Source organism: Hemiscyllium ocellatum, chromosome 23 (assembly GCF_020745735.1).
Source record: "Hemiscyllium ocellatum isolate sHemOce1 chromosome 23, sHemOce1.pat.X.cur, whole genome shotgun sequence".
Classification (NCBI taxonomy): domain Eukaryota; kingdom Metazoa; phylum Chordata; class Chondrichthyes; order Orectolobiformes; family Hemiscylliidae; genus Hemiscyllium; species Hemiscyllium ocellatum.
In genome coordinates this window covers 49,502,787-49,526,226 of record NC_083423.1, presented here as the reverse complement: position 1 = coordinate 49,526,226, position 23,440 = coordinate 49,502,787, and the positions used below count along the sequence as shown (strand labels likewise).

Sequence of the window (23,440 nt, the reverse complement as noted above, 5' to 3'; positions counted from 1 at the left end):
GACACAACCAGTCCACACCGACCCTCCGAAGAGTAATCCACCCAGACCCACGACCCTTTGACTAATGCAGTTATCGCGGTGGAGAATTTAGCATGGCCAATTCACCTGACCTACACACCTTTGGACTGCGGGAGGAAACCAGAGCACCCGGAGGAATCCCATGCAGACATGGGGAGAATGTGCAAACTCCTGAGAAGGAGAGGAATTTGTTAAGTGTATACAAGACAATTTTCTGATTGATTTTGTAGATGTACCTACTAGAGAAGGAGCAAAATGACCTACTCTTGGGAAATAAGGCAGGGCAGGTGACTGAGATGTCAGTGGGGGAGCACTTTGGGGCCAGCGACCAAAATTCTATTAGTTTTAAAATAGTGATGGAAAAGGATAGACCAGATCTAAAAGTTGAAGTTCTAAATTGGAGAAAGGCCAATCTTGACGGTATTAGGCAAAAACTTTCAAAAGCTGATGAGGGACAGATGTTCGCAGGTAAAGGGACGGCTGGAAAATGTGAAGCCTTCAGAAATGAGAATCAAGAGAAAATATATTCCTGTTAGGGTGAAAGGAAAGGCTGGTAGGTATAGGGAATGTTGGATGACTAAATAAATTGAGGGTTTGGTCAAGAAAAAGAAGGAAGCATGTGTCAGGTATAGACAGGATAGATCGAGAGAATTCTTAGAAGAGTATAAATAAAGTAGGAGTATACTTCAGAGGGAAATCAGGAGGGCAAAAATGGGGACATGCGATAGCTTTGGCAAATCCAATTAAGGAGAATCCAAAGAGTTTTTACAAATACATAAGAACAAAAAGGTGATTAGGGAGAGAATAGGGCCCCTCAAAGATCAGCAAGGAGGCCTTTGTGTGGAGCCGCAGAAAATGGGGGAAGATACTAAATAAGTATTTTGCGTTAGTATTTACTATGGAAAAGGATATGGAAGATATAGACTGTAGGGAAATATATAGTGACATCTTGAAAAATGTCCACATTACAGAGGAGGAAGTGCTGGATGTCTTGAAATGGGTAAAAGGTGGATAAATCACCAAGACCTGATCAGGTGTACCCTAGACATCTGTGGGAAGCTAGAGAAGTGATTGCTGGGCCTCTTGCTGAGATATTTGTATCATCAATAGTCACAGGTGAGGTGCCAGAAGACAGGAGGTTAGCAAACATGATTCCGCTATTTAAGAAGGGAGGTAAGGACAAGCCAGGGAACTATAGACCAGCGAGCCTGACGTCGGTGGTGGGTAAGTTGTTGGAGGGAATCCCGAGGGACAGGATGTACATATATTTGAAAAGGCAAGGACTGATTAGAGATAGTCAACATGCCTTTGTGTGTGGGAAATCATGTCTCACAAACTTGATTGAGTTTTTTGAGGAAGTAACAAAGAGGACTGAGGAAGGCAGAGCGGTAGATGTGATCCATATGGACTTCAGTAAGGCGTTTGACAAGGATCCCCATGGGAGACTGATTAGCAAGGATAGATCTCATGGAATACATGGAGGACTAGCCATTTGGATACAGAACTGGTTCAAAGGTAGAAAACAGAGGGTGGTTTTTCAGACTGGAGGCCTGTGACCAGTGGAGTGCTACAAGGATCGGTGCTGGGTCCTCTACTTTTTGTCATTTACATAAATGAATTGGATGCAAGCAGAAGAGGTACAGTTAGTAAGTTTGTAGATGACACCAAAATTGGAGGTGTAGTGAACAGCGAAGAGGATTACCTCAGATTACAACAGGTTCTTGACCAGATGGGCCAATGGACTAAGTAGTGGCAGATGGAGTTTAATTCAGATAAATGTGAGGTGCTGCGTTTTGGGAAATCAAACCTTAGCAGGACTTATACACTTAATGCTAAGATCCTAAGGAGTGTTGCTGAACAAAGAGACCTTGGAATGCAGGTTCATAGCTCCTTGAAAGTGGAGTCGCAGGTAGATAGGGTAGTGCAGAAGGCATTTGGTATGCTTTCCTTTGTTGATCCGAGTATTGAGTCCAGGAGGTGGGAGGTGACGTTGCGGCTGTACAGGATATTGATTAGGCTACTGTTGGAATATTGTATGCAATTCTGGTCTCCTTCCTATTGGAAAGATGTTGTGAAACTTGAAAGGGTTCAGAAAAGATTTACAAGGATGTTGTCAGGGTTGGAGGATTTGAGCTATAGAGAGAGGCTGAACAGGCTGGGGCTGTTTTCCCTGGAGCGTTAGAGGCTGAGGGGTGACTTTATAGAGACTTACAAAATTATGAGGAGCAAGGATAGGGTAAATAGGCAAAGTCTTTTCCCGATGGTTGGGGAGTGCAGAACTAGAGGGCAAGGTTTAAGGTGAGAGGGGAAAGATATAAAAGAGACCTAAGGGGCAACCTTTTCACACAGAGGGTAGTACGGGTATGGAAAGTGGAAGAGGAAATGGAGGAGGCTGGTACATTTGCAACATTTAAGAGGCATTTGGATGGGTATATGAATAGGAAGGATTTGGAGGGATTTGGACTGGGTGCTGGCAGGTGGGACTAGATTGGGTTGGGATATCTGGTCGGCATGGACGGTTTAACCGAAGGGTCTGCTTCCACGATGTACATCTCTGACTCTAATCTGGAGAAATAAGACAGACTTCCAAAAAATAAATGCAACCAGCCTGATGCAACACACCACGCTTCTACAGATTACCCAAAATTCACACACCAGGAGCGCCCCCCCCCCCCCCCCCAGACCTATAGTCTCACTACCCCGAATCCCAATTTACAGATTAGCCAAGAGCTATACCAAAGATTAAAATACTAGAAGACTCACGCCACTCCATCCACTCCACCCAAGAATTCCTGAAGACCAAAGACACCAAGATAGAAGAAATTTAACTAATCATCTCCTTTGATGTAACAGCTCTATTCACATCTATCAACATCAACCTGGCCACGGAAACACTGACTACATAGTCATAGATTCTTGCAGCATGGAAATAGACCCCTCAGTCCAATTCATCCATGCCGACCAGATATCCCAATCTGACCTAGTCCCATATTATTAGAAAAACCAAAGACACATACATCAAACACCACTAACTTCATCAGCAAGGATAATATAGTCAAGCTAGTGGACTTATGCCTTGCCACCCACTTCACCTTCAACAACAAAAACCTCTCAACCAACGGAACACCCTTGAGATCTCTGATATCAGGGTTCTTAGCAGAGGCAGTAATGCAGAGACTCGAACAAACAGCTGTCAACAATTCAACCCAAACTTTGGGTCTGATACATGAATGACACCTTTGTCATCACTGAAGAAAACAAATTAGAGGAAACCTGCAAACCATTAATAATACCCTTACTGGCATAAGATTCACTGAAGAGGTGGAAAACGAACTGCCATTCCTAGATGTCGCAGTGGAGCAAGCAGCTAATGGGGAACTTCAAACCAGCATCTACAGGAAAACACCACATACGGACCAAATACTGAATCACAGAAGCAATCATCCCAACATCCACAAATGAAGCTGCAGCTGAACATTATTCCGACGAGCCAACACACACTTCAGCACACAGAGGAAAATCACCTTTACTGAGTATTCAAAAAGAACGGGTACCCACTGAACAGTCTGCCGATTTCTCGGCAACACACCCAAACAAGTAGGCAAAACATGTTCAGAAACCCTAGCCACTCTCGGAAATGACTGCCAGACTATGCAGACCCCTTCACATCATGGTAGCCCGCAAACCCACCAACACACTAAAACAGAACTTGAAAGACCCTATACAGACAACAAGCAAAACTAATGTCATTTACAAAATACCATGCAAGGAGTGTAACAAAGACTATATCGGACAAACAGGCAGAAAACTAGTCACCAGGATACATGAACATCAACTAGCCACAAAACAACATGACCTTCTCTCTCTCTAATATCCTTCCAAACAGATGGAGGAGGATACCACTTTGACTGGGACGACACATCCATCCAAAGACTAGCCAAACAGAGACACATGCAAGAATCCGTGGAAGCATGACACTCCAACCCAAATACCCTCAACAAATACACTGACTCAGATCCCATTTATCTCCCTGAGAAAAACAGGAAATGACATCACCAACCCAAAACCTAAACACACAAAGTGGGCCATACCACCAGTGCTTCACCAGAGGCTCACTGATGACGTTACCTAATATGGTCATGAAACATCTGAAAATGAACCTTCCAGCTCAGAGGGCAATCTTATATCCAGAACCTCAACCAGAGCTACAAATCTTCTCAAAACTTGAGAAAAGCAAATGCTTCACAGTACTGGAAGTGTCAACGAGGGGGCTCCACACAGATTTAATTTCTTTATTGGTCAGTTCATCTCTCTAGAAAAATAAAATTCAATGTTCTAACATTTTTAAAAAATCCTGTTTACCCACATTCCCACAAGGGATTAGTGTATCTTGACCCATAGACAGCTGTCTCTCCACTCTATTTGGAGGCAATTTCCAAGAATGCGAATTTATCTTTCCTATGAAATGAAGAACCAAATGGTATGGTTCAAAGTATTGTAATATTGTTGCGCAAAAAAAAAACTACCTCCCCCATTAGGGGCTCAGTGCAAAATTCTGCCTTTTTGAAGAGGGGAAAAAGCACTGATATACAATTCTCAAAGACCAAAATCGATGACTGATGACCATGTAATAGAAGCAAAAGTGAATTACTGCACCTCAACAAGGTTCACCATTAATTTTTGCACATTTCCTTACCCAATACACTTTCACGAAAAAATTATCTTGCCTAACTACTTCAGCTAAGCAGTAGCCAAGAGATGATGGATTTTACATTTGAAGGGTCTGGCAGAACTTCAAAAAAATTGGATGATTTTCACATCAACCAAATAAAAGTACCCTCAGTTACCTGGTAGATTTTTAATAGACACAAAGGCAATAAGCATTTTCATTCAAGTGCTAGCAGGTGGAATTAGAATGGTGCATTGATTATTCAGTTGGAGGAGAGGGGCTGGATTGAAAAGCTTGTATGCTGTAAATTTTCTATGGCTGTATTGTGAAAATGAAAGTTGTTAGTCCCAGAGGACACTCACCCATTAGAGAAAGACAAGTGGTGGTGAGTTTAACCTGAGGGCCATCATGCCTCAGGTGAGGGTTGAAGTAGGGAAGCAGGTCCTTCATAGGTCTCTGGTGGAATGCTTACAATTCCACTCTAACATTGGACAACTGAATTATCTTGAAGTGTCTAGGAGAAATGAATGATTTTTCCTCTTAGAAGCTCTCATTATATCGGTTAACATCTTTCACATCACACAAGTCGGGTAATGTTTATGACAGTGCAAACTGTACAAGTCTAAACACGAGGTATCTGGAAGAAGAATGACTGCCAGTCCGTAGAAGGTAATTAATAATTGCTAGGAATAGGGCTTGGAATGAGCCCGTCCCAAAGAATTGCAGATGCTCTTTTAGTGAGTAGATCTCAGACTGAAACGGATACATTTACGCACGAATGGGGAAGGGCAGGAAGATGGAGTTGACCAGTCATGGTATTTAATTAAGAGCAGATCCAAGGGTTGGAAGGCCAATTCCTATTCTATTCCTAACTTTAACCTGAGCTAAGGTTTGCCAGTCTTCCCAGCCAGAGAAATCAGCAATCTATATCCCTCATGATAAGCTGTTACAATCAAAAACATGCTGGCATCGCTCAGGGATTCACAGATAGAGATCTGACAGAAGCAATCTGGGTCTTTAAATAATGGGGCAGTGAAACAAATCTAGTCTTTCAGAGTGCAATTAGATTAAATTATGGCAATTCACCTATTGCAGCATAAGTTTGTAATGAGGACTGTAAAATAGCAAGTCAGACAATGAGTTTTCAGCTCCCAAATAGATTAAATGATTTGAGAAGAAAGGAGACAGCAATTGGCACAGCTTTAGTTATACATCATATATTCACTGGTTTTGAAATGCATAGATCCAGCCACAAATGTTTTAGTATTCACCCTAAACAGTTTTTATATGCTTAGCATAACAGAATCAGTAAGACAACAGACCTGGCCAAAATTATATTGTTGAAATGACATTTCATAGAGCAAATAATCAATTCAGAGAAACAGTTAACACCACAGCAACAGGAATAGGCAAATAACTCAAACTTGTTCATTTCAACGAGATCATGGCTGATCCACATACTCAAGGAGGAGAAAGTGAGGTCTGCAGATCAGAGCTGAAAATGTGTTGCTGGAAAAGCGCAGCAGGTCAGGCAGCATCCAAGGAACAGGAGATTCGACGTTTCGGGCATAAGCCCTTCTTCAGGGCTTATGCCCGAAACGTCAAATCTCCTGTTCCTTGGATGCTGCCTGACCTGCTGCGCTTTTCCAGCAACACATTTTCAGCTCTGATCCACATACTCATCCAAGCATACCTGTATTTGTTCATAAGTTGTTAAATATTCAGCTTAAAAAATCAATCTTTGCTTTAAAATTAATTTAACGAGCATCACCTATCATTGGCAGAAGATAGCACCAAACTTCTCCACTCTTTGCCTGTTTTCCAAGCTCACTAAAAGACTTGAATCACATGTTTAGACTATGACACTCCTTCCTAGTCATTGGTTTTCCAAATAGCAATTGTCCCACTCATCGCCAAGCTGGTTCCGCTGAATCCCTTGAAACCTTCAATCAAATCACCCTAAGCCTTTTAAATTCCAAGGAATACAACTTTATAGTGTGTCACCTCAGCCTGTAATTTGACCACTGGAGTCCAGGTATCATGCTGGCAAACCTATATTGCATTCCCCTCAGGATCAATCCATCCTCCTTCCCAAAGTCTGGTAACCAACCTTACACAAACTTACTAATTTAGACAAGAGAAGAAGAATGTGAAATTCTCAGCCACAAAGACTAACCTATATGCATATAAATTTACATTTGATCACTGCTTGAATAGAAAACAGTACAGCATCTATTTATAAGGAAAACAGAAACTGGAATCAGATTAAGTATCTCAACACAAGTGCATGCTGGTCCATCAAATGATGGATTGTCTAAATTTACATTCCATGGAAAAGAGAGACATGCATTTATATAGAACCTTTCACCATCTAACCCTGCTGCAGACCTCCTCATTACAGGATGCGAGCCCTCAATCTTTTGATTCAGGCACCAGTGTTATTGTTGAGCCTAGCCTAGCCTGGTACTACAGGTATTTTATTGCCAGCCCTACAAAAGGTTTGAGCACATTCAAGAGATTCACTGCTTCATCATCCAAAACTATTTCCTTAGTCTTGTAGGAAAAAATATTCCAACTTCAGGTGCAAAGCAATTGCTGAAGCAACTTAATAAGCTTGTAAGCAACTTCAGTGTCATACCTTCACAGACACACTGGGTCGTACCTTCTTAACACATTTGAAGGTGAACTAACCAATGTTTGATCTGGAAAAAGAAAGCGGCACCATAGATTCAAAAACTTACATATCTTCTGGTGTCCAGTGAAGCAGCACTTTCACCTTCCCAGAATCCTCCCTCCTTCGTGCTATTACCTAATGAATTAAAAACAAAACTAAACTAAGCAAAGACAACACGATTATACAAAAAAAAACTACATACATTGATTAACTACTATTTTATGTTTTGCAATCCTGGTTCATATTTACATGCTTCCCAGAAATAAATACCCAAACGAACAAATGGTTGGTGCTGACACTTCAAATGACAGACCAAAGATTAAACTGTGTTCACATCAATTTTAATGCTTTGAGAAAAGATTCCTTTACAAGGAACATTTTTTCCTGCGCCTGGTGCTCACTTCCATATTTTATCCTTCAAATCATCATTTATTGTCTCCCACCTCCAAAAATGGTTGAAAGCTCACAAGCAAAGGCAAACCAAGAGCAAATCTTTGAATTTTGCAAACAAATCCCTTTCTCCTACACTGACATAATATTTCAACATCCTAAGGGTCCCAACAGTGCTTCTGTCCCAGAGGTTACCATCACTGCAATATATTTATGACAATTTTATTGATTGCTTCAGTTTCTGCAACTCTCATCTGAAAAATAAACAAGCTAATCTTATAATTTCATTTCAAGAAGCTACATTAAGGCTATCAAATCTGGAATTGAAAATGTTACAAAACCTCATACAATACAAGTCATGTAATGTAACGTAACAATGATATTCGATATCTAGACTGAGGACATGCTGCACTTTTCCCAAAATATGTCTGGGCATTCAACCCAATGTTTGTACTCTCTCTTGCAGCTGAGGTGATTCACGTGTTAAATATCAATAATACAATGATCCACCTTACTGAATGATGTGAATATGTATAATCACCTGCCAGAAACACAATTTAGAAGAAATTTACCAATTAGAAAATACCAGTTTCAAATCTTATTGAATTTACTGGCAAAAAAAGTTGCCTTTTGTACAGCACATTGTGAGATTGTAAAAATTCTCAAAATAATGCAAGAAACAGGTCAAACTTCTACTTCAGAATGGATTTCTGATAAATGACCATTCAATATGTAACCAGATCATTCACTGTTCCATTCAAGCTTTTGTAGATATGTTTCAGGATGCTTATCTCAATAGCCATAAAATCCAGTCAACTCACCTGCAGAAATGGATTTCAATGCTGAAATAAAAGGAGACCTTCAAAACATATCATCCATAATCTAACATCTGCACAATTCATGTGACATTTAATCATCTGTCTGATCTCTCGTAACGTTGCTAATAATCAATCATGGAGTTAATCTAGATATCTCTCTTTTGGGGATTTTCTCCTCAGTGGTTCTAAGTGCCCATCTCAAGATCAGCTTTCATGGCAGACAGCACTTAATCACCAGAGCACTTTGCCCGGGAAACAGGTAGTTTGCAAATTACCACAAATGCACAGCAACGATACTCAGCCTCCCCCACACCTTTAAATGCAAGAGCACTTTTGAAAAAGTATCCAATGAGTGGCAGACAAGCCATGCTTCAATTATATGACTGTGCAACTTGAGTTCATTTAACGAAAACACCAGACTTAAAATAATTCGACAGAAGTTGTTCTGTTATAATACAACAGTTTGTTCCTCTGCAACTTTACACTACAGAAAACCCATTATAGAAAATCATGCTGTAGAAGATCACTAATAGAAAATCGCTATACTCGTTCAGTTGAAAAGTTGTATTATCCAAGCAACGTCCATAATTTGTCAATCACGATATAGCCAATTCAAGCTAATGAAATGTGTTACAGCACAACAGCCTGTGGTAAACTTTAATTCAACTTTAGAAGGAAAGACTAAAGTCAAAATTATAAAATGTTTAAGTTCTGTTCTCAATAAACTTATTTTCAATGTAGTTATATGAACATATTAAATAGATTTTTTTAAAAAAAACTATTAACATAAACTAGCACATATCACATAGGGGTCAATTGAACATGAAACCCTTCACAATAGCTCAACCTTGATCTTGAATGCTGCTCCTGCTCAGGATATGCTCAGAATTGTCCACAATATACCAAATGCAGTGTGCTTTCACAGGATACAAATGGCTAAATCTTTTAACAATCAAACATCATGAGATGGACACCAATGTCTCAATCATCCAGATCAAAAACTGTACTTCTAGTTTTGTGGCTGTGCTGTAAATTAAAGCATCCCAGCATGGATGAAAGTGGCTCTCAGTTTTTTTGTAAGAATAGTAACATTGTTCAGTTGACAGAATTCTTGCATCTCAGTCATAAGATTGGGGTGGGGTGTGTGTGTCAGGCTCCAGAGACTAAACAAATGAGGCTACACTCCAATGACAGAAGTGCAAATGTTCAGGTGGGATGTTAAGCAAAGAATTCAACCTTCTCATGTGCAATGAAGAAAATCCATGAAGCCACTTAAGAACCAAAGAGCACCAAGGGTTTATATGCTTACTTAACACTCTGCTTTTATGAGGACTAAAACTTAGTCGGTATGTTCTATTATGTTACAATAATGATGACATTTCAAAATGTTCGACTTTGGATGCCCTGTAATTACTAAAATAAGAAGGGTGCTATGCACTTTGTCATCTTGCACCCATATTTCAACTACAGTAGAAATCAAACTGAGGCCAAAAACTGTCACAACTTTGACTCAAAGCTCATGGAGAGGTTTAAAGAAATGCAGCTTCTTTAAAATGAGTGCTGGCTGCCCTCTTGTGGACAAATATATTAGATTGCACATCATACAACAAATGTTTGGAGAGTTCTTTATTTTGTACATTATTTTACTGAAAAACTGTTATTGTAATTTAGCCATTGCATTCTTAGAGTTGCTATAATTAACATCATTTTAGCTTTTGCTAATGTGAATCAACTATATAAGAAAGAAATTAGATTGCCAAGGAGGCTTCAAACTCCATTATTTGCTAATCTCACTGATTTAAGCAGAGTCCAATAGAGATTGGTAGCACTACTAGTTGTGTCAGACTGTAGGATGAGTTGCTTCTGTACAGGAAGTGACTGGCAATCTTCTCAATGGCAGCTATCATTCACAAGATAATAAGATTAGCATTCTGCATGAGCTCAAAAATAGTGATCACCAGATTGGTACCAGTGTGCACTTGTGATGTCCTGCATTAAAACAGGTATTTCCTGTGCAAGTCTACCATGCCATTGATGCAAGGAAATCTACTGAACTCCACTGTACTGTGTAAAACATTTAACTATTTGAAATGCTTCCTTTAAATGGGATTTAGGAGCAGTGGGTTAAAGATGATGCAGAATCTTCCCATGCTTTTTGAGAGAATGGGACAAAGAAACTTTCTCCCTGGTCTAACTGTATTCTTTCTAGATTCTTAATAAGTGAAGGTTTCTACATCTTTACATCAGAAACAAATATTTGATTTCCCCCTCTCTTTTTGCAGCCATCCCCAGTTTGGGAGTTCCTGGGATATAATTATTTGCAATCCCTCCAAAAGTCTCCTTTGCCTTGCAGATAATATTGTGTAAAATGGACATTGTTAATGTTCAATGCAAGGTCTTAGTGATTCAAAAAAGAAACAAAGGGTCAGGGGAAAAAAGATTAAATGACCAAAAATCAACTTGACTGAACAATTCATTAAAGCAATGATGTACCTCACTGCTATCTAGCAAGGCTAGTCTTTCTTTCTATGACTAGCATCTATAACTGATTCCTCCATACCCTGCTCCACCTTGACGTGGTGAACACGGTCTATTTTAAATCTATATTTTCACACTTTAAGGACAGTTTATATTCTGAGAATCAAAAGGAAAGGGTTCATACATTTAACATCATGTTATATTCTTGGGGTAGCTGCTGTGATAAGCATTTGTGGGACGAACACAAAAATTGCAACCCCACAAAAACTCTAATTTCTCCTTCTGATCAAAGGAAACGCCTAAACAAGGTCCAGTTCAATACACCTACATTGACGTGGAGGGTCTAACCTCAATTGGAAGGGAAAATTCAGGCATACTATAAACACTTTAGAGTTTCAAATCTAAAGTGATTTTACATTGGCAGAATGGATTTTGTAATTGCTGTATTCTCTTGATCTAAATATTTCCACACTAAAAATAATGGAATTTGTGCCTAAAACTCAGCAACAATGTAGCAAACATTTAAGTCAGTGTGTCCAAACATTCTAAGTTTCGTGCGCAACAGGATATTTTATTCAGTATACTCAACATTATATATACACAAAGGTGAAGCACTGTTTGTCAGGTAAGCAGCACAGCACCATCTATCCTGTTTCAATAATACACCTCACTCTCAGTCATGTCTCTTCATTTCTTGCACAAGCCATCCTGACTCAAGAAGAAAGTTACTAATTTAGCAACATTTGGTAACAAATTAGTTAGAAACTGGAAGAGCAATGGGCTAAACTCTCGGAAAACAGTCTGAAAAAAACCTACCTTACAGCTTAGTGAGGTGAAATAAAGTATTAAAAACAAGGATGCAATTGTGAAAAGGAACAGAAATAAAACAAACCATTCATGTCTGTTAGAACACATGCCCCATGTAATATCTAACCTAAAAAGCATGGATTGGGTCCCTGACCCCACTGCAGAGTTTCTGGTTAATCCACAAAGAACAAACAAAAACAAAACGATTAATGTTAGACTCCAGTGACCCTGCTTTAGAACTGACTGTAGCTAGGAAAAGGTTGCCGATTTCCACCATCCACAGGCTGAAGTGTCACCTCTAGATGGCTCCCATTATTTCTTTGACCAGAAACATAACCCCTGTTGGAAGGTCAAAACAGTGAGCTGTGTTCCAAACAGCTAAGCTCCTATGAGCATATGCAACATTAATGGATAATAAATGTGGAAACACAGCCTCATAAAATGAGAGTATGGCAGTTTACTGTGAAGCTGAATTGTTCTCACCAACTTAACATCTTGAGTAACTTAGGCTGAGGTGCTGTGCATATAACAAAATACCTCTGCAGCAACTACAACCCAATGCCCCCAATCTAACAACACTCCTGATACTTTTGCATAAACATAAGTATGCATTTATATAGTACTTTGTACAAACACATTTCCCAAAAGCACTTTTGAAAAGTAGTACCCAGCAGAACTCAAGAAATACAGCAGCCATTTGAGTACAATAAACTCAGAGTAATATGCTAACGACCACAATGTCCTACGCAATTTGCATTTGAGGACTAAATACCGCCTAGGTCACAGAAGATAATTACCCTGCTCTTAGTTGAAATAGTAACGGAGTATTTTAGTATCCACTGATTGTGTTGACGGGGCCCTGGCTTAATATCTCATACAAAAAATGGGACCTCTGGTCCTTTACCCATCCAGCCCACTGACTTTCTCAAAACCTGTGAAATGGATGACAGAAGACAGCAATTTAAACCATGTGGAGGTTACATGGGTATTTGCCTTGAGGGGCATCAGGACATCATGCCTTCAAGTAATTGAATCTAAGGAGTTAATTCAGAACCTGCTCAAGAAATTTAACTGGTTTGGTGCCTGCTCCCTGGTCTACATTTTGCTCAGGCATTTAACCCTTTCCAAACCAAGCACTGTGCTGCATTTTTGATATTTATGAAGCATCACAAGGTTAGCTAGTAGAAACAAGTTTAATATTGCTTGCACATAGCTATACCACCTGATCAAGACTGACAAGGACATTTAGTTCATAGGAGTGACAAACATCAGCACAATCACAGGGGTTAACTAAACTGAAGAAGCTGATTTGACATTGAAAAATGCAAATTATCCTGCATTCATCACTGCTAGTTCAAGTTTTTCAACTAGCTACATTGTTTATTGACCAACATTTCTCTATTCCTTCACGAGATACACAGATCCATGTGCAGGTGTATTGCTTTGTTCAAACAGAGTTGAAAATAATCCTCAACAGAAAGCCTCTGATGATACTTTGAACTGAGGCAATTGCACTATAATCCAATCCTCAGCCAACGTGCATACACAGAAACTAATAAGGAATTAATGCTATGTAATATAGATTGCAGCATATGTCAACCAAATAACATTCGCGCTGGACAAATGCATGCTATGGCCATCACTAATGAGACAATGTAGCCACTGTCCTTTGGGAGTTATCATTGATCAGGAACTCAACTGGACTCACCACATAAATACAGTAGCTACAGGAGCAGATCAGAAGCTAGGAATACTGCGGTGAATAACTCACCACCACACTTCCCAGAGTCTACTAATCATCTAAAAAGTCAGGAGAGCCATGGAATATTCCCCATTTGCCTGGATGAGTGCAGTCCCAATAACACAAGCAGTTTGACACCAGCCAGGCAAAGCAGCCTGCTTGATTGGCATTGCATCCATAAGTATCCATTCTCTCCACCATCACTCACTCGCAGCAATGTGTATTATTTAAAAGATGCACTGGAGAAATTCAAAGATTCTTAGACAGCACCTTCCAAACCCGCGACCATTTCCACCTAGAAAGACAAGGTCAACAATATATGGGAACACCACCATCAAGTGCCCCTCTAAGCCACGCACCATCCTGACTTGTAATTATATTGCCATTCCTTTACTGCTTCTGGGTCAAAATCCTGGAATTCCCTCCCTCATGACATTAGGGACTGCAGTGTTCAAAAAGTCTACTCACTAACACCTTCTCAAGGGCAACTAGGCATAGGCAATAAATGCTGGCCAGCCAGTGACACCTGCACCCCCACAAAATGAATTTAAAAAACATTGTGTATATATCAACCCTGGATCAATACTTCGCTTGCAAGCCCTTTACTTTGCTCCCCAGCAATTTTCTGCAATAGATTTTTTCAGCTTATCTGGATCAGCTTTGAAGGCATAATTTATTAAGTGCATTAAAATGCAGAATGACTGTATGAAGTCATCATACCAGCGATGAACTCATAATACCAATAGACAAAAATCTGTGGTTTATCACATTGGCTCTGGGGATGTAGCAACCAGCGGTTGTTTCGCAGTGATTTTATTCTTCAGTGAAACTTAAGGTAGGACCACTGGTGGATAGCAACTGAATGGGCATCGAGAGTATGTCTAGAAATTGCCTTTGATCATATTAATAAATGATCAGTTTGTGTGTTAACTAAACATGCATGATTTGCATTGCTGTGAAGCAGAAACTTGTTTTTATGGAATTTCGTTTGTATGAATTAAACAGATATAATCCCTATCTTCTGGTAGACGGTAATAAAGTTGGAAAAATGCTGAATTAAATCTATAAAATTTAACATATCCAGGTTTCTTTTGCTGCCGTAAAATTATTTCTTTTGATAAAACATCTATGGGAAGGCACTAATTTGTCAAATTAAAATACTGGAAACAATCATTCTCTGAAACAGTTTGTCTTTGCCATCCTCTCATAAGCGATGCTCAATTCCTCAGTGCAGAGAAAGGTCCACCTGCTCACATTCATTTTTATTGCTTAGCTTGATATATTTTATGTATTTTAGGCAAAACAACAAAACCAAGTGGTTCATGTTACGTACATCATCTCAAAGGATGGAAATTGCTTACACAAAAGCTTCATGACATGACAGATGGCCTAATGTACCTGGATGCAAAACTACCGAGTCTCTATATGATACACAAGTGCACTCAGACAACCTGTTGTGGGATTTTAATATGTTCAAGACTTACATTTGTATGCAATAGTCTATGGTAGTAGATGTTACTGCTCGCTAGTCCAGGGTGCAAAGGCCAACATGGAATCCCAAACTGCTCTCAACCCAACAGCGATCAATCAGCTCAACACTATTAAATAATTCAGGAATTTATGATTAACAATAGACTAAGCATCGTTGAATGAATAACATTCAATTGGAAGACCTCAGTATTAAATGGATTTCATATGCTCATCCAGTTCATACATAAACGCAGTCACTGCAGAAGACTTTTTTAGTATGAAACATCCAATCATCAATCGCCAGAATGTGCAATGAGGGGAATACGGCCAGAGTAAAATGTGATACTGTTACAGATGGAGTTGTCTCGTCAGCATACTTAGTTGGCACAAGGGTAGCTGCACATTTAATCTAGCAAGAAATGAGCCATGTATGTTCTCACCTGACAGACATCTGTCTCAATCTTTTATCCTATGTACTTCCAGCCCTCATTTGCAGTCTCCACTAGACTGAGTTGAAAGGATATGATGATACTAAGAACTTATGCCTGCAAGTCAACAGCCTTAAGTAGAAAAGCAGCCCATTAGGAAAATTTTACTCACTGTGCTATGGAACACAACACTATGCCCATTTCCATGGCTTTCAATATGAGTCGACAGGTTAAAGCAGATGGCCCGATGTCGTATTGCATCCATTGTTTGTGCGTCAAAAAAGTCATGCGGTCTTGCTGCAAAATAAAAGGAAGTTATCAAAGGGCTGTTCACCTTAATATATATATAACTTCACTTGAATTACCAATATTTTTGATATCTATCCAATTAATTACTAGAGGATAGATCAAAAATTAAATAAAATCTGCTCTCAAAATAAAATGTAAAAACATTAAGTGTGATATGGGTCAAAAACTTAAAAAGGGCCAGTCAGAATTCCACCTCAAATTACACTTACATATTTTAGGCAAAACATGCACAGTATAAAAGGTAAACAAATTCTGGTGGTTAACATTAAACATGCTAACTTAAGTTGGCTGAAAGGATGGCAAGTGCTTCAACTACAAGCTGTACACCATGACAAGTTAGCCTGTGTATCCAGATGCAAATCTCAGACTCTCGATGATCTCATTTTAATATGACATAGAGGAATTAAAGCAGCTCTCAAAGATTCAGAATGCAAATTTGATTCTTCCTCAAAAAAAACGTTTCCTCGGTTCCAAATCTAGTTGGAACTGAACACATTCACTTTTATACATACCATCCAAAAATATCACTTGGCTGCAATGTACCTTTACCCCAATTTCCCACAGCTACATAAATTTGTGTCACTGGCTCAGGTCAAATTTATAGCTTGCTTTTCTTACAGTCCTGACCACAGTAAAACTCATCTGTTACAATACCTGTAATATATCTCTGTACCATCTGTCACCAAAAGGTATTTGATCATAAAAGGTGCTGCAATTACAAAGTAGTAACTAGCACGGGCTGGGTTGTAGATTATATCCTGGCTTATAAAAGCAAAGCTTTTGCAACTACCAAAATCAGTAGAAAGTATGGGAATCCTTCTCAAGGTCAAAAAGTCATTCATGTCCATCAGAAATCAACTGTTCTCAAATTCTAAATTGTTACTTCAATAAAGACAAAAATATTATTACACTGTAAATGGTTCAAAGTAGCCTTCTGCTGACACCACAAATGTTATATACACGACATCAGTGAACACTACCTGTGCTCACTTGAGGGACAATCAACCTGGTGATTCAACTGTAGAAAAATATTGTGTGTACTTTTTTCATGTACAGGTTAGACCGAAGTCAAAGTCAATTTATTTGTATGTGCCAGACAGTAACAAACTGCCTGCACTAAAGCCCACCTATATTCTACTCCTATTTCACACATTTGGCATTGTGCTCTCTGAACAGAGCACATCCACTAGCAGTGGGGATGACAGAAAAAGAGTCCTTATCCATACACATGCATGAATCACGTCTCTCAATTATTTGCTTATCATCAGCAAAATGATCGTGATAACAGCAAAACTCCGTCTGCTTACCATGACAAAGCAGCCTGAACCACTGAGTTTTGGTGGTCAGTCTCACCTTGGAGCAACTAATGCTGGAGTCATTGCCAAAACTTCAGACAAACTCTTCCCTGTTCATATATCACAAAAGAACAAAACAAAAGCACTTTATTCTTATTTCTGCAAGCATGCTGCTCTATAAAGCTTAATAGTACTAAGTATAGGCATATGGATCAGAATGGAATAGTGCAGATTAGATGGGCTTCAGATTGGTTTCACAGGGCAGCGCTACATCGAGGGCTGAAGGGCCTGTACTGCATTGTAATATCCTATGTTCTAAGCCAGTCATCCAATGTTTCAATAATGAAGGAAGACAATTAAACCATAGCGAAATTAAGTGGCAGTCATTCAAATTTTGTGAACATTTCATCCACTAAACTGCATCTCTGTGCTTTGAATATTTGACGAACGGGTTACATAGCCACAGATATTCCAAAGGCCATTGAAATGTTGAAGCTACGTAGTTTGAGGTACACGTCTGTGTCATGCAGAAAGCCCATGGGAATTGCACAGGAAACTGAATTCCCCAATGAGCATTTCCCATGTTTGAAACCCTCCAACAGAGTCCATTAAAGACATAGAATTCAAGAGGATCTGACTCTCTCAAAAGATTATAGATATCTATGTAATGTTAGGAACTTAATAACCTATTTTAAGTCACCAGTAACAATGGTAAGCTGTCCCTCCAAACTACATTGCTACCAGACTCAAACATCAAAGGCCTGACAACCACACTACTAACTCCACATAACTCAAAGGTTTTTCATAGGAGCTGTCAAAGGGCCCAATGTGCTGCGAGACACTTAAATTTCAAAATAAAAAGGCACTGTGACGACTGCAAGTAGTGATGTGGTTGTTAGGAAGATCATTTGCAAAGATAAATTTGTGGATTCCTGGAAAAAGTTCATAACAGGAGCCCCTTATCCAACAATTTCCAGCACAGAAGCCAACTGAAAGTAAGTCATTGTTAATCTGATCAGGCTTCATGTTGACTAAAATCATTCTATTTCCAGAATTTTGTTCACTGCCTTAAAGTCTGCCTAAGGCAAAACAAAGATAGGCCAATAGTTAAATATGAAAGAATAATTATTTGGAGTTGAAATAAATTATCGTCATACTCAGATTATTGAGCTAACCAAACATCTCACTACTTCAGTGGGTAGCTGAAGACAGTGGTAAACCCATCTTGTGACTAGAGATACCCTTGTGTTTGTCCACCTGAGTATCTATACAGGAGATCTCAGAAGGTAGGCGTTAAACCACATGAAACAAGACTTCAATCATACACAGGCTGAAGTATGCAAGAGTTGGAAATTCAATTTCCAAAAAGGCATCAATAAACCCTTTGGGCATTTACTAACATTTAATAACGAGATTAGGAAAGGTGAGGGGGAAATGAAATCATCAGGCCAACACACTCATCCATACAAAATCATTTTTGCCATACCTGCCTTAAACGGCAAAGTACCCATTTACAACTGGGATTTTTTTTTCTTTTACAAATTACAGGCATTGCTACAACCAAAGGTAACTAGGTTCAATCATGCATAGTCACCAAGGAAATTAAAATCACCACACTGAACAAAAATAAAGTTAATACATTCCTGAGATGAGATGAACCAAATATCAACTGCTGCATCCAAGGACATGGTGGAATATCGCTCTTATTTAAACCATAGAAGCCAGAACTAGAAAGGAGATCATTGGTTAGAAGTGTAACAAATCAGAAATATAATAACTTACGTAGTGAACGTCGTCGTTTATTCTTTAGTCTTCTCCGTTTGTTCATAACTGCTTTAGAAGGTGACTCCTCCTTAACCTTCGGCTGACTAGTGACTTTTGCAGAGTTCTGTTGGCTGAAGTGTGTAGGTACGTGACGAGCAAGGCCACCCTGTGATGCAAAGCTGGCAGTACACCCACCAACGACACACTGAAACAAAATACACCAGAAAAAAAAAATCACATTTCACTTTGCAACATCAAAAGCGAACCACTGTAAAAGTCATAATTGTACAACAGGCGGACTGATTAACTCAAAAATCTGCAGTTACACAAATAAACCAAATAACTCCAATACAGCACACCATTATAACCAAATTTCCATTTTCAAATTAAACATTTTAGATCTTTAGATTTTTGATGTAATCACTTACAACATACCTTTGAATTAAACAACAGCAAGACGTTCATTCATTTTCATGCAAATAGCAAGTCAGCTACTTTGAGAAGAAAAATGAAGAATCTTCCAAAAACATGATGTCAGCCATTCTTCTCTGAATGGCATGGTACCATGTCCAAGTCCCAATTATGTATGCATAAGTATTGAAGCAGTGCACTGTTGGAAACCCAGTCTTTTGAATGAGATATGAAATTAACTGCTGTTTTAGACATTAAGCATCCCAAAACACTACCTAGATTAAGCGAGGTGTCCTTACCAAAACGTATTCCACAACAGAAACACAATGACATTGCTGTGCAAAGGAGCGTGCGAAATTCAAATTGACTGCCATGTTTCAAACTTTACAACAGTGCTACAGTTCGAAAAGTATCTCATATAAATGACATTCAACAGTTACACGAAGCATTATATAAACGCAAAACTTTCTGGAAATGGAACTCGGTAGTTAGTTTGCAAATTCATCAAGTCTTCACAGAATTAGAGTTAAAACTATGAAAGTAAGAACGATATATCCACCCAGAGTTAATGGAGATGTGCTTTGGAGAGAATTAAGAGCTTAATACATCTTTTCACTGAACGTTTTTGGCATTGGTGTGATACTCCCAAAGTTAAAGAGTTAAATTATGAAAGGTTATAAAAACTTTGCTTGAATTCACTTGAGGTTAGACAGTTGACAACAACTGACATGATCAAAATGATAAAGACACATGGTAACCATCAACAATCCAAAACTTCAAATTAGAGGAACATGTTTCAAGACTTCATGAAACCGTTTCATGAAAGAAAGTGAAAATCTGGAATTCTCATTAAATGCTCTAGTCCCCGAGTCAACTAAAAATAATGATAAACAAGTTATAATCCATGTGTCATTTAAGGGTATTGTATGGTCGCAGCAATGACAAGTAGATAGAGTTGATGCACAATAAACCATGAAATTTAAAAGTTCCATCGGACACGAAGGTGCTGTTGCATTAGACATAGATACTGATGGAGAGTTCATCATGAGGGTCACCATGCCTCAGCCACTATGGAAATTGAAACTATGCTGCAGTATCACTCTGCATCATTAACCAGCCAACTGAGCTAATCCAAAATTGCTCATTATCATTGAAGAATAAAAGGCTTGCAGAGCTCAATGATCAATTCTTGTCCCTAAAGTTCTACTAAAAAAAGGATTGGGGAGCAATATTAGGAAAGTGCCTACTGTAAATGAGAAGGGTGATCTGAAGGAGATCTGAAACCAGCCTCAACCACCTATCCTCAGTTCCACAATACAATGCACAATCCATTATTACAATCTGATCAGTTTCAGCTGCTGCCAGTTTAGGCTTTTCCTCCTCCCCGGTTCTTAGCTTTCAAGGAGGAACACTCCACTCAATTTAAACAGAAGCAGACAATACAATTAAAGAAAGCGTATTAAATGAGTTACTAACTGATCTGCTGTGTGTTGTGTTGATAATATTAATAATTAATTATGGTTAATATGAATTTCAACTTACATTTTCATATCCAAGCCCCAGCAGGATTTGACTGGTAAAACTTCAAGTGTATCAATTAAGATGAGAAACAATTCCAGGAGAAAACTAAATTTTATTAAAATGTCAGGTGCCTAACAATGGATTGATCTAATAACAGATATTAGATTCTAACCCTTGATTTGAAGCAGTGAAAATATTAGTCCTACATTATAAACCTACCTTACCTCCTCTGTAGTTTGTTTCACTTTTTCACACTGTTGTATTTAGGCCATCAGTTTGGTGTAATTATCTGGTCTTTTTTTAAAATATCAGTGCACTGATATTTCAAAAATATTTTGAAAGCACTATGATTCTAACTTGATGTCTCATGTCATGCAAGGAATGACAGATCCTGCCAAAAGACAGTCCTGTAGCATACTAAGATGATCAAGTTTGCAGTCTAATTAAAATGAGCATTTTCAAAGAGAACCAGGTGCTCAACTCTGAATTATGTAAGACTGTTTTATTTTCTATGCATACAAGTGTTCAGATAGAGAATTCTTTCATCGGTCATCCAATCGCCTTGACAGATTTGCAGCAAGCAGCATTGGCCTGCCAATTATACATCATGCTACAGATAAACTAGCCAAAGCTCAAAAGGCAGTTGTATAGTTAGCTTCAATCTGCAAAAACTGGTTTCCAATATGGTCTTTGACTTAGGCCAAACAGAAGCATAGGCATTTTAAGAGTTCTGAATCACCATATGCCTTTTGACTCATTCCATACGAAATTTCACCCACGTTCTTCTGGAGCCACAAGATAGAATTTGCAACGGATGTTTTTACACATACCTTAAAGGGTTTGTCTCCACTGTGTGTAAGCATGTGCCTCTGCAGCCAGCTCTGACTAGTAGATGGTGTATTGTATACTTTGCACCCTTTCCACAGACAGACAAATACCTGAAAATATAAATTTGGCAAATGTTTTAAAGACTACTTCAAGGGAATACCATTCAATATTCCAGGTACAACCTTTTCTCCTTCAATAAAAACTAAACATTTTGGAAAACAGAAGATAAGGAATGCCAGAGCTTGGCAGCTGAGCATCTTCCTTTCTTCTGAGCTCCCATTATAACATGTGATTTGCAGCACACAATTTAGTACAACTACAAGCACTGTTCCAACATGTTCAAAGGCAGACGCACATTCATACTGCACTAATTTGATATCGTTATGTTATAATTTCACAAGGACTTTCACATAGCTGGCTTTTATCCTGTCAATCTGGGCTGCTTTCGAGATTGATCTTTATAATGCTGATTCCTTCTTTAACCAACTATTTAGAAGTCAAACAAAGACAGCGTACACTCTCCTGATATCTCAAATTCTGAATTCAAATTAGAAGAACGCATCACATTTGAATATGCAAATACCAGATCTTTTACGTAATATGCTATCTTTTAATACAGCCAATACAAGAGAAATCTTATAACCATAAACTTAATGTTCAAGTTTCAGGTCAACGATCAGGGCAGAGTTTATAAGCTTGCTGAGTAAAGTTCACCAAGCTGATGAACAACAGAGAAAAGAGCAGCAGACACAGAGGTAGTGAAGATCTTACACAGACAACTCAACAGGATATCATTCTGAATTGGTCAGCTTCACATGAAGGACAAATGCAAAGTACAAAACATTGGGAGAAGGAAGAATGGGAGACACTCAATCATGTGACAAAACTCGCCAAGTTGAAAGGCATCTGGAGATATTAGCCAAAGGGTTGCTCAGCACATCCACTAAAAGAGCAATAAAGGAAGTTAACAGAATGCCAGGTTCTAGTATCAGATCAATTTGAAATAAATGACAAGAGATCATGCTGAAATTGTGACCTGGTCACACTGCAACTAAAAATACAAATCAGAAGTGTTCAGCTTCGAAGTGCCACGCAGATATCAAAATGAGGCCGATCTCAGCTTAAAGGAATGAATTTAAGGCTCATATTTGACAAGCTGTTTGAAGAGATAAACAAAGACTTTGCTTAGGCTTTCAAATATGCCGGGGGACAATGACCATTGTGTAAAGAACAAAATTTCTAACAGGTGAAAAATAATTCTTTGCATCGAGAATAATAGAATAATCACCAAGGAGAGTGACAAATGTCAGACAATGCATGGTTAAGAACCAGCTAGATGCTGCATTGGGGTTCATATTCTACAATATTAAAGAAACAAAGCTATTTTTACAGCCAAAGTTATCTTGCCATCACCTGGAATTAACTTCTTTCTAGTTCACTTAAAGTGACTAGCAATTTTGTGAATAACGAGAGTAAAGAGAAAGCGAAGAACTGATTCATGTAATTCTCACTTTTAAGTGAAACAGTGACAATCATCTTTATGCAATGGAACAAAATAAACATGAGTGATGACAATAATAGGCTTGCCTAGCATGTCAGATATGAATCAAGATTTTCCACTCCTTCTGTAAACAGAAATGCCTCACAAATAACGAGCAGAGGTCAGGAACTTGCCTATGGGAAACATTCCAGTGAATGACTGTCTTACTACTCCATGGGGAGGGCACAAAGCACATCACTGGCTCCTCAATCTGAACAGACTTGGCAACAGAGATCCTTTCACTGATCACTCATATATAAGCTTTACAAATTCAAGAAA

General features: G+C 38.8%; 1 protein-coding gene across 5 annotated transcripts in view; it reads right to left on the bottom strand.

Moving 5' to 3' along the window:
- The window catches only part of aebp2 (AE binding protein 2), a 77,502-nt gene that overhangs the window by 27,174 nt on the left and 26,888 nt on the right, over positions 1 to 23,440 (bottom strand). For all 5 annotated transcript variants that reach the window (XR_009645939.1, XR_009645940.1, XM_060843230.1 and 2 more), the window contains exons 3-6: positions 21,624 to 21,731; positions 18,880 to 19,066; positions 15,666 to 15,790; positions 7,429 to 7,496 (exon numbers count right to left, since the gene is read on the bottom strand). Coding sequence is in view for 3 of the 5 variants with exons in the window: in XM_060843230.1 (XP_060699213.1) it covers positions 7,429 to 7,496; positions 15,666 to 15,790; positions 18,880 to 19,066; positions 21,624 to 21,731 (488 nt within the window). In the remaining 2 variants the exon portion in view is untranslated. The remainder of the gene's footprint in view (positions 1 to 7,428; positions 7,497 to 15,665; positions 15,791 to 18,879; positions 19,067 to 21,623; positions 21,732 to 23,440) is intronic.